General features: G+C 39.0%; 1 protein-coding gene across 1 annotated transcript; it reads left to right on the forward strand.

The window, feature by feature from the left end:
• Positions 1-10,598: 10,598 nt before the first annotated feature.
• Positions 10,599-14,496, forward strand: LOC143856498 (PTI1-like tyrosine-protein kinase At3g15890). Its single transcript, XM_077366738.1, has 4 exons — positions 10,599-10,846; positions 11,051-11,198; positions 12,593-12,855; positions 13,560-14,496. Exons 1-4 carry the CDS (start codon positions 10,800-10,802, stop codon positions 14,254-14,256), a joined length of 1,155 nt encoding a protein of 384 aa, XP_077222853.1. The 5' UTR covers positions 10,599-10,799; the 3' UTR covers positions 14,257-14,496.
• Positions 14,497-17,544: the final 3,048 nt, after the last annotated feature.

Raw genomic sequence — 17,544 nt, forward strand, 5'->3', positions numbered from 1 at the left:
GAGATGTATTTGTAGGAGGTCTGAACGGAAGATGGAGAAATGAGGAATGAGGTAGTGGGTATTTATAAAGAGGAGTTTTTATATGGTGTAAGCCCGTATAGTCCAGTAATTTTTCCTTACACCACAGGATGATAAAAACCATTCATTTGATGGCCCACAAAGTAAATAGGTTGTGCCCCAAAAAATCATTTCCTTATGGTGCAGGGTTGGGACAACCTATTTACGTTGTGAGCCATCAAATGGGCAGTTTGGATTACGGTCTAAACCGTATAATACTTTTTGAAAAAAAAACTGGACTACAGGGGTTTACCCCAAGTTTTCATGGTCTAAGCCCATGTTTTTTAGGCACGAGAGATGCAGTTCCTCTATAGATTGTAGGGCTAGGATCATCCAATAAAAATGAATATTTGGGCACTACCTATTTACTTTGTGGCCCATCAAATGGACAGTTTGGATCGTTCTATGAACTATAGGGGCTTACACCATATAAAATCTCTATAAAGAGAAGGAAAACAAAAGTGGAGGTCTTTTTTTTATTTATTATTTTCTTTTAATGTTGGATTCATTGATCCCCATTTGTATTGGTAAGATCAATAATCGGCCTAGGAACTTTTCCTGTCAAATTGATGTGCATAGGGTAAGCATAAATTTGCTTCCAAGATACAATAAAGCCCAGTAGAAAATTGATTTATGTCTATTGACGTTATGCCAAAATGGAAACAAACCCGAACTACTGTCAGATTTTGCAAGTGTATGAAGATACTATTTTCTGAGAAATTATATGGTGCCTGCTCGGGCACGTATACTAGTGTGGCATCTGCCCTTGATATTTGATCCAACAGCAGCCCCTTAAAAAGTTGAAAAAGTGGGCTGATGTTGGATCAAATATCAAGCGTGGTGGCCGGCCAGTGTACGCGCTGATCGAGTACTGTATAAAATCTCCTGGTTTCTTTCTCTCTAGCATATAACCAGAGGGAAAATGACAAAGAGAGAATAAGGAGAGCTTAGAGAAGGTTTCATGAGAATCTAGAAGTGCTTTGAAACTTCTAAATTTGAAAGTTTTCACTTGGAATTTCATATGGTATTTCAAATTGTGAGTTTTTGGTCTTATATAAACATGGTGTCTTTTCTGTTTGAAACACGCCTTCTAATGGTACATGATCAGTTTAGATTGAAATCTGACAATTAGGTCATGTTCAATCGGGATTCTACGGTGCAGATTGACTTCAAATCATGACTGTCGGCTAGTGTAAAACCCCGATCTGTCCTGTAACGTCATTTATCAAAAACTTGTGGCCTAGATTGCTCCCTATTGAGATCTGATGATCCTGCAGTCTAGATCACACTCAATCAAGTTCTAGCTATTACTACGTATCTCGTCGTCATTCTGTGGTCTAGATCGCACTCGATCGGCTTTCTGCCTGTTACCACGCAATCATACGGTCTGAAAATGCCCTGATCGAGCCTGACCATTGGAACTCATCTAGCTGCAATCCTGAGATCGCGATCACAGCCGTTCGGGATCGATTCTATCTAATCACCGTAAGATCACACTGCCCAACCAAGATCATCTCTCAACATGATCAATAGCCCAATTCTCTTCAGACAAAAAATTAAGGCTCCTAAATTCACGCCTTGCAATGATGTATTGTAATACGATATGCAGTGTGTACACAATACACTTAACATGATAAACTAGGTTTTTAGGCCGTGATGTAGTTAGGTTTTTATTTTCCACTTTTTTGTATTTAAGTATCCTTCCTTTTAAGAGATTTTAAATATTTGGTTATATTTAAATCATATTAAATAGGGAAAATTATTAAATAAAAATGCAAAGTTTTAGTTATATTGTGAATAAAGGGTAGACATTTCAATTTTATAAAAAAATGCTGTCAAGCGAGAGAATATGACTTTTAGGACAAATATACTCTCTTGCTTTTTCCCACAATCTTTTTAGGCTCTAATTCCTAAGGTATTTTCACCTACCCACTTCACCTTTTTCTTTGTTCTTCCCCAACCCATCCAACGTGAAAAACAGTCATTGCAGCCATTGCCATTCTTTGCAATTAGCTCCAATCTCATTGTATTTTGGAAAAAAAAAACACCATTACTTGTCACAAATTTGAATTTGGGTGATAAACATAGCTCCAAGTAGGTCTATGCTTCTTTACTTAAATAGGATTTACATCTCCTTTTCATGTTTTCATGTTATTTGTGCTTTGGTTTATTTTCATAGTCTCTACCAGCCTCTTTGTTTGGTTATTACCATGTTTATCTTGACCTCTCTGTGTGTGTGTGTGTGGTGTGTGTGTGTATAGAGAGAAGCTTGAATGGACATCGTATATATACTTGGACTCTTGGAACCATTACTTAAGCCTCTGAACCACAATTTAGTGGTTCCAAGGAGGTTAAATAGTGATTCCAAGACTGTAAATTATGATTCCAAAGTGGTTGGTACATTGTAATACTACTTTATTGGTTATCAAAGTGATCTTGATTGTATCATTAGTGCTTTAAACATGTTGGAACCATTACGTAGGTCTCAGAACCACAATTTAGTGCTTCCGAGAGGTTGCATAGTGGTTCCAAGAGTGTAAATTATGGTTCCAAGAGTCCAAGTAGTGGTTGGTACATTGTAATAGTATTTTAGTGGTTGTAAAAGTGATTATGAGCCAGACGGTCCGACACGCACAAAAATCCATTTTTCTCTTTGTAGCCCACCTGTCAGTTGTCACCATTTATGATCCGTAGCAGCAGTTCAAAAGGCTCCTGACATTGTCTGAAATAACAAGTTTACCACATATTTTCTTTTAATTTCCTAAGCTTTGCAAAAATGAGTAGGGATATATTTGGAACTTCACACCTACTGATTCGTGTAATTCCAAAAAGAGAAAAAGAGAGATAATTACGCACCTACACTCTTCCGCGTCGCCGCATACAAAGACGAAGGAAGCTGCATTTGCGTACACCTGTCTTCTAGCTATCTTAAGCAAATAGGAATCCGACATGTGGCACTCATTCATTCTTTTCTTTTCTTTTCTCTCTTGGTTCTTCCCTGCCTTGCACCCCAAGCAAGAAAATTTTAAAGAAATCTCAGATTTATATGACACTAGGGTCCCGTTTGGATACCTCATGCATTTGTATTTTGAATTGGATTTGAGTTTTGGATACAAAACACATCAATCATCTTCATGATCATGTTTTAAGAGAGAGAGAGAGAGAGAGAGAGAGAGAGAGAGAGAGAGAGAGGAGGGAGGGATGCTTCGCTGCTGCTGGAGCAACGTCGAGGAGCAGCTCCAGCACACATCAATCATCTTCATGATCATGTTTTAAGAGAGAGAGAGAGAGAGAGAGAGAGAGAGAGAGAGAGAGAGAGAGAGAGAGAGAGAGAGAGAGCGAGAGAGGGAGGGAGGGATGCTTCGCTGCTGCTGGAGCAACGTCGAGGAGCAGCTCCAGCAGCGTCGAGGAGCAGCGATGGTGACGGAAGTTGCCACAAACGTTGATTTCCTAATAATGTCTCGCATAAATGATTTGAAAATCAGAAATTTTTTGCACTGTTGTAACTGATATGGAAATTCTAAGGAAATGATCTAGTTCAAAATATCAACTAAATCCAAATCTAAATCTTGCTGGTATCCAAACTTGGCCTAATTAATTTTCTAACCTCTCCTTATGAACAACTCAAGCTCATAAAATAAAAATATTGGAAATTAAAAATAAAATAAATTAGAAAATTAAGTTGTCTTTACATCTCAACAACAGTTCTTCCCTCACAGGAAAAAAATGAAAAAAAAAAGAAAATAAAAGAAAACTAGAAGCAAAAGCTAGAACTCGTATTGAGAGCAGCATAGCCAAAACCTCAAGTACGAGATTCAAATGAAAAAGAAAAAGGATCACTGATTTTCTACTTCTTTTTCTGGCTTGTCGTTATCTTTGACAAGGGAAGAAGGGATGATAGAAATTGGGGTGGCGAGGTAAGTGGGATTCTGGTCTCCGGCCATGATCACAACTACCTTGTCTTCCAAAATAGGTGGGTTTTTAAGCCTTTCATCACTGTTTTCTTGATCACTCTCTGAAACCTCTTGGTTCTCCCAATGCCCAGAATGCTTCCAATAAGAACAGGCAAGAATGACAAGAGAGAAGGTTATAAGGCCGAGCATGGCAGCCATACCACCAAATAGGTAAGGAGCTGGAGAATGCCATGGCGAATGCTGCACGGAGCTTGCATTCATGGGGCTGCTGAAACTTGTTGTCATTTCTTTGAGAGTGAGAGAGAGGCAGAGAGAGATGTATTTATAGGAGGATTGAAGGGGAGATGGAGAAATGAGGAATGGAGTGGTGGGTATTTATAATGAGAAGTTTTTATATGGTGTAAGCCCATATAGTCCAATACTTTTTCCTTACACCATAGGAGTTTTTAGGTCGTGTTCGATCGGGATTCTACGGTACATATCAACGTCAAATCGTGACTGTGGGCTAGTGTAAAACCCTGATTTGTCCTGTAATGTCATGTAACCATTTGATCATAACCGATTGTCAACCTGTGGCCTGGATTGCTCCCTATCGAGATTTGATTGTTGGTAAGCGACCTAATGCGATCTTGCAGTCTAGATACAATGGATCGAGTTCTAGCCATTACTACGTATCTCATCCTCATTCTGTAGTCTAGATTGCACTCGATCAGCTTTTTGCCGGTACCAAACAATCATATATGGTCTTAATCGCCTAGCCGCAATCCTGAGATCGCGATCGCAACCGTTCGGGATCAATTCCATCTGATCACCATAAGAACACACCAACTAACCAAGTGTTAGAGGTAATTAGGTCAAGCAAGAGACTGCTTGAAGCATTACACCCAAAGTATCTAGTTTAGAATACCAAGTTGATTGCCTGCAGCCCCTATATATAGAGATGCACTAGGGTTAATGACCGGTTAATGGACTCTCGCCCATATAGGCCCACTACACCAGTCCATTATCTTATTGGGCTTATATTAGAACATATACTAGGGTTATACCATACACATGTATACCCAACACCAAGATCATCACTCAACATGATCAATAGCGCAAATCACATCAGACGAAAAAACAAGGCGCCTAAAATCATGCCTTGCAATGTTGTATTGTAATACGATACGTAGTGTGTACACAATACACTTAAGAGATTTTAAGTATTTGCATATATTTTAATCATATTAAATATATAATAAGTGCAAGTGTTTATCATTACCCTGGAACTGCACCGACACTACCCTCAAACGATAGACGAAGTACCTTAGAAATAGAAATCCACTACCCTGGAATGAGAACACATTTTCCACTTAAGTCGTTTCAGATGATAGTTCTCATTTGTCATTCAATGATGTTCTATTGTCTTCTAACATTTGGGCACACCACCCTTAACAATAGAGACTCTACCCTTAAACAAGACACAATGCCTTGAAAGAAGCCACTACCCAGAAGAGTGAAATATAACTAATAATCATATAGTCTTTTTGTGTGGTCCTGTTGAGTTATCATCCAACCAGTGGAAGCATATTACCCTTAAGACGCTACAATGATGCGGCTGGACACTACCTTAGTAGAATAAGATCCCCAAGAATTAGTAGTTTGTCATCCATTTTGTATACGTACTAGAAGAAAAAAATAGGAAAAGATGGAAAACATTAAAAATAGGGAAATGATTTCAGCGCTCCATTAATGTTTTGATAAACACGCGCTCACTTGTTTGCCGTGTAGTACTTACAGTGCTTTAAGAGCTTTTTGAGAATTATAATATTATCTGACATCCCTTTAAATACTACACGACAAACAAGTGGAGCGCATGTTTATCAAAACACTAGAGCTCATAAATCATTTCCCTAAATACAATGGGGAGGGGGAGAAGAAAAAACTTAAGAAGGACATAGATGTACAGAGTGGGTGGGTTAATCAATGTAATTACATCTTTTGCTTCTCTCATGTTTTGTGAGTCGTCCAGTTGTTTCATTTTCCTAGTACTGGATGCAAAAACGATTAGCTTTCTCAGTTTCATAACTTAAATGCTGATGATCACCGTTCATACACACCGACCAAAACAGTAAGAGAAACCATTTCCTCTGTTGCGTTTCCACACATAGATTTAGGAAAGTGACACCCGCTTCTTATATTTGTACACGTACAACCCTTTTTGGGTTTGGATGCATGTAGGATGGTAAAATGGTAGTACACTAGTACATGCCCTACAGTACGAAGAATGCATCTACCACTAGCTTCTTGCATGGCACAAAAGCATCACAAGTGGAAAAAAGGGATTTTGGCAAAAGTCAGTCTTTCACTTCGGTGTATGGGATTTGCTAGGGATCATTGCAGAAGGCATTTCAGGGAAGGGCTGTTGCATAAGAGAGCAGAATCGGCGTGCTCTCTTTGTCTCCAAGTCGAAACTTAACAGCCAATCTATGACTAGGCACCAATAGCCAACCAGTAGATCCGAGCCAAACCATTCAACCGAGCTCAACCTCGAACGAAGACTCCTGCTGGCATGACTGGTTCCGGAAGTGATGTTTTCCAACGGTTTAGTGATAAATGGAGGTGACAGATGAATTAAATGAATAAGACAAAAAGTGAACCTATTTGGCTGCTCTCTCATGCAACAACCCTTCCGTGAAATGCATTCTTCAATGGTCCCTAGCAAATCCCTTTTGTGATAAAACTACTCATGTTTTTTTTTTTACTTGTAAAAACACCAAAATGTCCATATATATATATATGGACAAAGATGTCCAAAGATGTGCGTACTCGGTCGAGTAGATAAGCTTATCTACTTGGTCGGGTTAAAAACAGTGGGGGCCCACATTTTTGGGGTGATCCAAACCATTCATTTGAAAAGCCCTTACCTAGATAGGGTGTTCACAAAAAATCAGCCCCATAGGATCATCCTAACCCATCCAACAGTGGAGGGAAAAATGGGCAGATTTGTGGACAAGCTGTGTTTGTCCATTTTTCCCCATTTTTCCCTCCACTGTTGCATGGGTTAGGATGATCATATGGGGCTGATTTTTTGTGGACACCCTATCTAGGTAAGGGCCTTTCAAATGAATGGTTTGGATCACCCCAAAAATGTGGGCCCCCACTGTTTTTAACTCGACCGAGTACGCACACCTTTCCCTATATATATATATATATATATAGAGAGAGAGAGAGAGAGAGAGAAAACGGTTCCTACACATATGTGTAGAGAGTTCTCTACACACTAGCTTAAAATACAATGGGGGCCCACATTGTTTGGGTGATCCAAGCCATCCATTTTAAAGACCCTCACATAGATAGGGTGTCTACAAAAAATCAGATCCATAGGATCATCCCAACCCTACGATTTGTGGAGGTAAAATGGATGTCTTTAAACCTTCACAAATTAGTCCATTTTTTGCCTCCACAGTTCGAATGGTTAGGATGATCCTATGGATCTGATTTTTTGTGGACACCCTATCTATGTGAGGGCCTTAAAAATGAATGGTTTGGATCACCCAAATAATGTGGCCCCCACTGTATTTTAAGCTAGTGTGTAGATAACTTATCTACACATATGTGTAGGAACCGTTTTCTCATATATATATATATATATATATATATATATATATATATATATATATATATATATATATATATGTGTGTGTGTGAAAATATGAAAATTACCATGTAAAAAGATCAAAATACTCTTGACAATTCCATCAAAACATGAGGTGTAAAATGGTGGGCCCCACTCTATGCTTGGTTTTAGATTCGTCGGTGGGACCCACCCTATCAAAACATATCATTGAAGGTGTAACATGGTGGTCCCCACCTTATGCTCAGGTGTATATCGTGGTCCTACCCCATCAAAACAAGAGGCAAAATGGTGGGACCATTAGTTAGAGTTGAGTTGGTGGGACCATCCTATCAAAACATAAAAGGGCCCCACCCAATTAAAACATGATCGAGGTGTAAATGATGGGCCCCACCTGCATCGAAACATGTGTAAAATGGCAGGCCCCACCTTATGCCTGGTTGGAGTTGAGTTGGTGGGACCCACCCTATCAAAACATATGGTTAAGGTTCGACCCTATTATGAAAATAGAGCATCGAGTAATGTGGATTGTAACGTGGCTCGATCCAATCCGGTGCTAACCATTCAATTGGTGGTATGCAACATGAAAGACAAAAGTATGAGCTGGGCTCACTTATTTGATGGTCCAAACCTTTCATTTTTTAATTCGGACCCTCAATTTAGGGGTTGTAAATGAAAGTAGTCAGAGATGAAAAGTGGGCTTACATACTGATGCAGGGAGTGTGGAACAGCAACATGAGAAGAATATATCACACAAAGAGAAATTAAATCAACTTGTGGGGATTTGAAAAGTCCATACCACAGTTTTGAAAAAAAAAAAATGCAAATATAACACGTGAAAGTAGCCATGCTCCCTTCAACCACATGAAAGCATGGTTTAAAATTTCGGTTTCGGTAACCATTTCGGACCCTACCGAAAACCGAAATTTCGGCGAAATCCGAAATTTTGTAATTTGGTTCGAAATTTTGGACCGAATTTTGTAACACTTTTAAATAAAATAAAATAATGGCATTTAATCAAAATTGCGGACCAAATTACATAAATTTCGGACCGGAATTCGAATGGCGAAAAATGGAATTTCGGGAAATTTCGGTTTTGGTCTCGAATTTCAGATTTCAGTCCAAATTTAAAACCATGCATGAAAGTAGCCAAGGCTCTCTTCAGAAGTAATGTTCAAAAAATTAACTTTATTCAAATCGTTCTCTTTCCTTCCTCATACCATTACATTATATAAATGGCGAAAACCCAAAAATAAAACCCTAAATGCTAACTTATGTACAATTACTCTTAATCATTCAGGTAAATCAACACAGATAAAATTTAGAAACATAACTAAAATAACCCTAAAACAGAAATCCCGTAATTCATATGTAGTAAGTCCGTAAATCGTGCGCATCCATGGCTTCTTCCATTGCTAAGGCCTTAAATAAAAGACATGTTTCACACCGATTGTTCCGCATCATGTACCCACCGAAAGACAAAAACAGTCTATTCACTTGCTTCTTAAATCTTGTGTGATGCTCCTTTCAAGTTCAATCAATTTCAAGGAGCAGAAGGGAAAGGGTACACCCCTTCCGACATTCACTTAAACCAAACCGTTCCAAGCGCTCCGCCCATGAAGATCCTATGGAAAATGGAAGGCTTTTAGTATGTGTGCCAATAGGTGCAGGATTCTAGCTTTCAAGAACAAAAATAAAGTTGTGATAAGTAGTAGATAAGTCCCATGATTGCTCCCCTAATTCAAGAGTGGCGGGACAATTTAAGAAGAGGAAGAAGAAGAAAAAGGAAGCGGGACAGTTAAAAAAAGAAGGAAACAATCAATTTACTAGAAAATCTCTTCAAATCGGAGGGTCAGGATTATTCGATCTGGGAGGTCCCTTGACCCCACTGTCTCCATAGAAGTCAAACCAAGTAGGACCCACTTCCATCACCTTCGGATTTTATTTAATTTATACAACTGATCATCAAAACGTTCTCAAATTCAACTCACCTAACCTTTCTAAACTATTAGATAGAGGGGGAAAGCCCAACACTCACCTTTACTAAATTAATATATGATAAATTTCTGGCCTCTTCTAATTGGATTTGGAAAATAGAATATCAAGCTAAAAGTTTAAAAGTACTAGTGACTGATGCTTCGTCATTGACCTCTCTTGTGCATCCACTTGGAACAATATAATGGGTTGAAGAAAAAATAATGTTTTCATCTTAATTCTACACCCTAAGCCTTAAACACTAGGATTAAAATAAAAAAATACTCTTTATTAAGGGGTTAAATTTTCAAATAAACACCATCACTACTTAAGCCTGTCACCTCTGCTAGGATTAGGTCAACACTTATGACACGTGTGGCTACATGAATTTTGTTTTCCCATGATAAATTGTTTTCTCCAAGTCGAGATGTGGGTGAAGTGGATAAAAATCTAGAAACAAAATACAAGTAACTAGTGTCGCCAAAAGTGATGAGAAGTGGCAAAAAATCAGGAAACAAAAAACTCTGCTCTAAATAGGATCGACTTTTTCCTAATTTTTAGTGACTTCTCAGGCTCATCTCAATCGTGCCCTCTCAAATCTCTTCCCCTGTCCATTGCCCTATCCCCTCTATGATCACTCTAGACATGGCCATAAGGTACTTTAGGATTGTTGAAATAAAACCATTGGAATCGATGGAATGAAAGTTCCCAAATTCTGCCTTGATCGGAATGAAAATTTTAATAGAATTTTTTTGTACTAACTTTTTTATTTTCATTTGGTAATATTCCATAGGGAATCGGGAGAATAAGATGTTGATTCTGATTCTTGATTCCGGCAATCCAAACGCAGTTTTACAACCATATTGGCCAGGCGGAAAATTTATCCCTAAAATAGGGGTATCTTAGTCAACTTAGTTCAAACTTAATTTGGTAACATAATTTTGGCACTTCTTCTTGTCCCATGCATGTTGTATCCCTTTTTAAAAGAAAAAGGCATTTTTGTTGTTTAAGCCTCACTCATCTTATCATATTCATTTATTTCCTCTATGATGCCAACCCTTAGTTATAACCGCTCGACTTATTCCTCATTAAACTGAAGCCGGCCGAGGACTGCTCATATAATATGTGAAATGACCAAACTACCCCTGCATCTATTTAAGCAACTAGTGCTGTCTTTGTATCCATCCCCATGAATGATGAGATAAGAAGAAACACAAACTTACAGAAGTAGAGCCTCTATGGGGTCCTCTTTCAGCTGCTGTGGATCTGAGAAGGTTGATGAAGGGTAAGATTTTCAAACCTAGAGAGGATTTTTTGGGGTTTGATGTTCCAGTCTATGAAGAATTGTTATGGGTTTTTTTTGCTCTTCAACTTTAGCTAATCATTTGGTTTTTTTTTTTGCTAACTTTAGATAATCATCTGGGTATTTTGTTCTTTAACTTTAGCTAACAATTTAGAAGATTTTGGGTTTCTATGGGATTTTCTGTAGGTTTGTGCACAACTCAGGGAACAGTTCTTGGAGGATATTCACATATAAGGAGTTGCATAATGCCACAAATGGGTTCAGTGAGGATAACAAACTTGGAGAAGGAGGTTTTGGAAGTGTGTACTGGGGAAAGACTAGTGATGGTCTCCAGGTATGTTAATTTCACTTTGATCTTAATGGGTACATGCTTAGCTTTCTCCTGAAGAAAAGCTTAAAACTTGGACAATTTAAACCTGGGCTGAATTGCCCTTTTGGATTTTCTTCATCTCTGATCTTCTTACATTCGCTACAAGAAAAACTCCTCTTAGGGGCAAAGAAACAAACCATCCCTTTAAACCCGTCACCATTTATTCATGATGGCATGATCCTGATCAGATGATGGTGATGAGTGAAGATCAGCATCTTCTTTTGGTGTCAGCCCCACTGCACTAGAAGGTGGTCAGCCCTTTAGTTCAATGTTCTTTGGATTCAGGTTTAGGCTCACAACTTTTATACAAATCTGGTTCATTAGGGTTCCGATTCTTTAGTTCGCGAGTTGGGTTTGCTCTAGCTCCCTCATTAGTTGTACTTTAGAAAAAACATTGAAAGATATCCTCAAATCCTAACATTGTGAAACAACCAATTAGTCCAAAAGCTTAAACGAACGAGGCCTAAGTTATTAGATTCGTTTTATTTAGTCATTTACACTTTAATTTAACTCTCCCCTTTCATGTGTGGCCCCTCTTTTTTGGGTTGGCCCAGTACGTAAATTTTTAATATCAATGAGTTTTGGGTTTTGAAACCTTGGACATGCCGTGAGGCAATTACTCTGATACCATGTGAAACAACCAATTACTCCAAAAGCTTAAGCTGTTAGCATTGGTGTTATTTAATCAGTTGTACTTCAACGAATAAATGTTATGGTTAGGAATATGAGACTCAAATGTGAAAATTGCAAAATCAATGTATAGAAGTTTGAAATAATAAATTTGAGTCTGGTCGGATTCAGTCCGGCTCATTGACATGAGCTCTTATATGATATTGTTTGGTGATCGAAACCGTTGATCTACTGGGCCTTGCAGTAATGAACCAAAAATGGCATATATTGAACAATCCTAACCTTTATCATTTGCGTAGTTTTCTATAATATTGTTTTTAGGTTTTCTGAGCCGAACATATCACACCCAATAATATGGATGCCTAGGATCTTCCGTCGAATATGATTTTTGGTGCATTTCCTATCTACGGTGAGGACAAAAATCTGGCTGTTTAGATAATTAAAAAGTGATCTTCACCTTTTTTTATTAGGGCGATCATATTTAGAGGACGGAGGGCGGTTCGGGACGGGTCGGGTTGCCCAAGGCCTCAACCCTAACCCAACCCGAAATTAAATCACATTGGGTTGGGAAACCCGATATAATGCCAACCCAAACCAAGTCAAAATCGGGTTGAACCTGTTGGGTTTGGAACGAGCCAAACCAAGCCGCACCCCCAATTTAGCATGGATAGGTATAACTATTTATAGTGAATAAGGAACCATTTCTTCAATTTTCATGACAAGTGCAGATTGCTGTCAAGAAGCTGAAAGCTATGAATTCAAAAGCAGAGATGGAGTTTGCAGTGGAAGTTGAAGTTCTAGGAAGGGTTCGACACAAGAATTTACTTGGGCTAAGAGGATACTGTGCTGGAACAGACCAAAGGCTCATAGTTTATGATTACATGCCCAATCTAAGCTTGCTCTCTCATCTTCATGGCCAATTTGCTGGTGAAGTTCATCTAGATTGGAAAAAAAGAATGAATATCGCAATTGGCTCAGCAGAAGGCTTACTGTGAGCTTTTTACTATCCTTTCTACATGCATCAATAATTTCTCTCTCAATTTTCTTTGGCCACCAATTGTTCTGTTGGCCTATTTAAACTAGGGGTGCAACTTGGCCGCACCCAACATGAACCTGACCGGTTTAACCTGATTTGGTTAGGGTTGGGAAAACCAACCCAATTTAATTTTCGGTTGGATTTGGGTTGATGCCCCTTAATTTTACGGAAATGATATCAGCACAACCATATTTTGATAAATGCATCTTTTCTTTTAATATTTAAAGAGATCTCAAAAGATTATTACAGTTCCCAAAAAGCTATCAAAGCGAATTAAAAAATAAATGACAAACTCGGTCTGTGCAATTATTAAAACATGGTTGTGATGATATCATTTTCCGAATTTTATTGTACCAGAACCCTGATCGCGGCCTGACCCCAAACCCGATATCTATTTTTTTGTATTTTCTATTTTGGTTTTAGCTCCAGGTCAACCTGGCCCGATTTGGAAATTCGGGTTAGACAGGTTGGGAGATTGAAAAGCAGGTTGGGTTAGGGTTAGGGTTGGCCCTCCTCAACCCAAGGTTCAGGTTGGGTCGGGTTAGGGTTGAGGTAATGCTACCTCAGGCCTCAGCCTTACCCAACCTGGTCCAAGTTGCAACCTTAATTAAGCAGCAGGAACCTCAAATTAATTAATTAATACTTATTTCCAATTTCAGGTACTTACACCATGAGGTGACACCCCACATAATTCACAGAGACATCAAAGCAAGCAATGTTCTCCTAGACTCAAACTTCGAACCCTTGGTCGCAGATTTCGGGTTCGCCAAGCTTATTCCAGATGGCGTTAGCCACATGACGACACGTGTCAAGGGCACATTGGGCTACCTAGCGCCGGAGTATGCAATGTGGGGAAAGGTCTCTGAGAGTTGCGATGTTTATAGTTTTGGAATTCTTCTACTAGAGATTGTCACCGGCCGAAAACCCATCGAAAAACTCCCTGGTGGAATCAAGAGGACGATCACCGAATGGGCCGAACCCTATATAGTAAAAGGACGGTTTAGGGACCTTGTGGACCCCAAACTTAGGGGTAGTTATGATGAAAACCAACTTAAAGTGGCGATCAATGTGGCCGCCTTATGCGCCCAAAGCGAGGGCGAAAAGAGGCCTAACATGAAGGAAGTGGTCAATCTTTTGAAGGGGTATGAGCCCGGTGGGAAGGCTACCCCTACACGGATAGATAGTGTTCGATATGGGGAAGATTTAATGGCCCTTGATCAGGCAACCGACGATGAGGATGATAATGATCATGGGGTTGGCAATGATGAGAGCACTGGATATGGAGTTTTTGGGGCTATGGAAGTGCAAAAAATGCACACTTCAGAGAGAAGAAAGATTTCTCGTGGCTACAACTGATGAAAATGGGACTGAAAAATTGCTTTTGCGAAATTTCGTGGACAATCTCTTATTATTGTTATGATCTGTTCTTCAATTGTTGTTCTAAATTTTCCAATGTTTCCTAAGTATGAGATTGCTGGTAACAAAGCTTCGTTACCATATCATTTCCTATCTATCACACACATATATATACTACAAGAGTCCGACTTGGGACCTATGATCTGGTGAATTTCATGTCACAATTCCATGGTTTTAGTCCCTTCTTGAATTGGAATGAATTGGAATCTCATACGTCCCATTAAGGCCTATACAAATCAAAGCATTTTTTTTTTTCTCTTGGCAGATTCCAAGAGGTGGTCTCTTAGATCAAGAGACGTGGATCGTCGGATCAAACTTAAAATGCTAAAAAGATGATCACTGTTGGTTTCTTTCGTAACAGTCACTTTTGGAGGCCTTGGAGATCGAGTCATCTGATCTGACCAGCGAGCAAAAACCCAAATCATTGTTGTTGGCGCCACATCGATGGAATGATCATATCCCCTTGATCAATTAAGATTAATTAGAAGGGTTGGGAAAGGAGATGATATTTTCACCCCGTACCATACGCATGCACCCCCCTTATAACGTGATTTGATGTGAACAGTGGGCAACGCACATCAAATCATGTTATAAGGGAGGCGCATGCGTACTGCAGGGGGTGAAAATATCATCACAGGTTGGAAAATCATGTAAGCATATTGATGGAGTAAAAAGAAGTAGGGGTAGACTGAAAACAACTTGGGTTGGGTCGAAACAGTGAGGAAAGACTTGATAACTAGGAACATAACAGAGAACATGACCTTGGATATGATAGAATGGAAGAAAATGATCCACGTAGAAGAACCCAACTAGAACCAGGATTAGAGCTGGATAGATTCCTTTTACCTTCTTCATGAATTTTTTTTGAATGATTCATTTAGCCGACCACAACTAGTTTGGGACAAAGGCTTTGTTGAGTTGAGTTTATATTGCACCCCAGTATTGTGTAGTGGGTTTCACCTTTGGTTGATCGGAACTGTTGATTTTTTATAGGCCTTGCTTTAGATCCCTTATGACCCAAATATCAGGTAACTCATCCTAATATTATGTCTATTGTATCTTGGTCGATATCCTTCTTCACTTCCAAATTCATGATGTTTTAGTTCCATACTGGCATGTTTGACAACCAAGAAAAAAGGTTCCATGGAATATTTGTTTACTTGGTGTGTGTTTCTTAGTTTACCAACCGAATCACATGCTCTCCACTCAAGGCCTCTCAAATCTCTCACCGTCCCTCTCCACCCTCCTCTCCTTGGATAAACAAATATTCCATGAAATTTTTTCATGGTTGCCAAACATGTCCTAAACCTTTTTTTCTCCCTCATCAAAGAGTTAAAGGATCTTCACCCTAATTTTTCCAAGGCAAAAAACTCTAAAATTACAAATAGGGTATAGGGTTTTGGTGATCCAAACCATTCATCAGCTAGACCTGCAATAGATGAGTCACAAATCAAAAATATCTTGCAATATATGAACAATCATAGCCCTAAGATTTATTTTGTACCTGATGTTTTTAAACTTTCTTAGCCTTCTGTTTTGCACGTTAAATTATTGGCAACTATAATCCAATAGAGAAGATTGGCAGGGCTAGGCCTGTGCACAATAGAGACCAACAAATGAATTGTTTTGATCATTGAAAAGGTAGTTCTGGATGATCATAGTCGATCCGTATTGTTGGACTGGTTGGCTTGCTCTGATGTGGTGCAAATATTTTAGAATTTCTCATGTAATTTCTTGAGATTCTGTATCAATAACTTGATTGGATGTTTCCGAACTCGATCTTGAATTCTTGGGATCTTTTATCAAATGGAGGTGATGCGTTGGAGTAACAAACACAGTTGGATCATCCCAAGTTTGTGAGGATAATGAGAAAAGTTGTCTTTGATCGGCAATTCCCAATCAATTTGGAGTCAGCTTTGATCCTCAATTGGGCAATAAGAACCCATCATGGAGTGCAAATGACAGATGGACTCCCATTTGATGTGAACTGAGACTTTAATCTCTTAAGGGGGAGCACAATCCCAAGTTCATTCACCCTTCCTACAATAAGCTGGAGCATAGTTTTTTTTTTTTTTTTTTTTTTTTTTTTTTTTATGCCATAGGGTATCCCCACCCCACTTCGTGGGGCGGGACTAGTCCCTAGGGATGCACGCAGGCACTCGGTAGACCACGCGCATCAGTTGAACAAGGGGGGATTCAAACGCTTGTCACTGGGGAGCATACCCAGCTGGAGCATAGTTGTCAACCCGTGACTCGATTTCTAATTTTATGAGTCGTGACTTGTTAGAGTTTGACAAGAACAGAAATTTAGTTGAAAAATAGTCATATATCAAAAGATGAAGCATGTAAAAAATATAACCCAATAGCACATAGATAAAGCACCCAGCCAAAAATATAAATAACTATATGCTTATAACATGAATGCACAAAAATAATTAAGCTCTAAGTTCCAACTTCAAGTTTTCAACCATCAAAACAAGAAAGCCCAGGCCTGAGCACTCGACTCAACTCGTAAGAGATTTTTTTTTTTTAGTCGACTCCCAACGACTAGTTTGGATCACCAGACTAGTCGGATGAGTCTTCAACAGAGGCGAGTCACCTATGCGACTAGCCTCGAAAGCCCAGCAACTCAACTCGGGAGTTGACTCGTACGAGTCGTAAGAGTTTACCAACTATGAGCTGAAGTAGAGATTGCAGTCTTCTCAATGTTCAATCCGAGATAAAACAAAGGCCAACTTTTCACCTGTTTGGATGCTTCAATTGCAAGATAAATCATACCCACATCTTTGCTTCTATCCCAAAACACCCCAACAGAACAATAATTTGTAGGCCAATAGAGGGAATGAGAGTACAACAGCAGCCTCCACTAATCATTTTTCTGCCCCCTGTAAAGGCTTCTTATGCTTTTTTTTCTTTTGAAATGGCAATATATATTGAAGAAGGGAACCAAGAAGGTCACCAGAATTACAAAAGGGAAAAAACAGAAAGGGACAACAAAAATTCAATGGAAAACAAAGCCAAAACTTCTCACGGGGGAAGGAAATAGGCTTCTTATGCTTCTTGAACAAGAATATTTAAAAGTAAGTTATGATGGTCACTCAGACTTGAGATCTCAATCATTCTGATTCTGCTTTGCAAATTCGAATGACAAAACAAACAAATCATCCTACAAGTATTCTATACTGGGTTACCATTATAAAAAAAAGGATTCTATACTGGGTTAGGGCA

Source organism: Tasmannia lanceolata, unplaced genomic scaffold (genome assembly GCF_043159265.1).
Source record: "Tasmannia lanceolata isolate RefF3 unplaced genomic scaffold, GAP_Taslan_0.1 ptg000023l, whole genome shotgun sequence".
Classification (NCBI taxonomy): Eukaryota; Viridiplantae; Streptophyta; class Magnoliopsida; order Canellales; family Winteraceae; genus Tasmannia; species Tasmannia lanceolata.

Excerpts from the sequence above, each read along its gene's own strand:
- LOC143856498 (XM_077366738.1), top strand. The coding sequence starts at position 10,800 with ATGGGGTCCTCTTTCAGCTGCTGTGGATCTGAGAAGGTTGATGAAGG. Across the intron at positions 10,847-11,050 it reads TCTGAGAAGGTTGATGAAGG|GTTTGTGCACAACTCAGGGA; the intron begins GTAAGATTTTCA and ends GATTTTCTGTAG. Across the intron at positions 11,199-12,592 it reads AGACTAGTGATGGTCTCCAG|ATTGCTGTCAAGAAGCTGAA; the intron begins GTATGTTAATTT and ends TGACAAGTGCAG.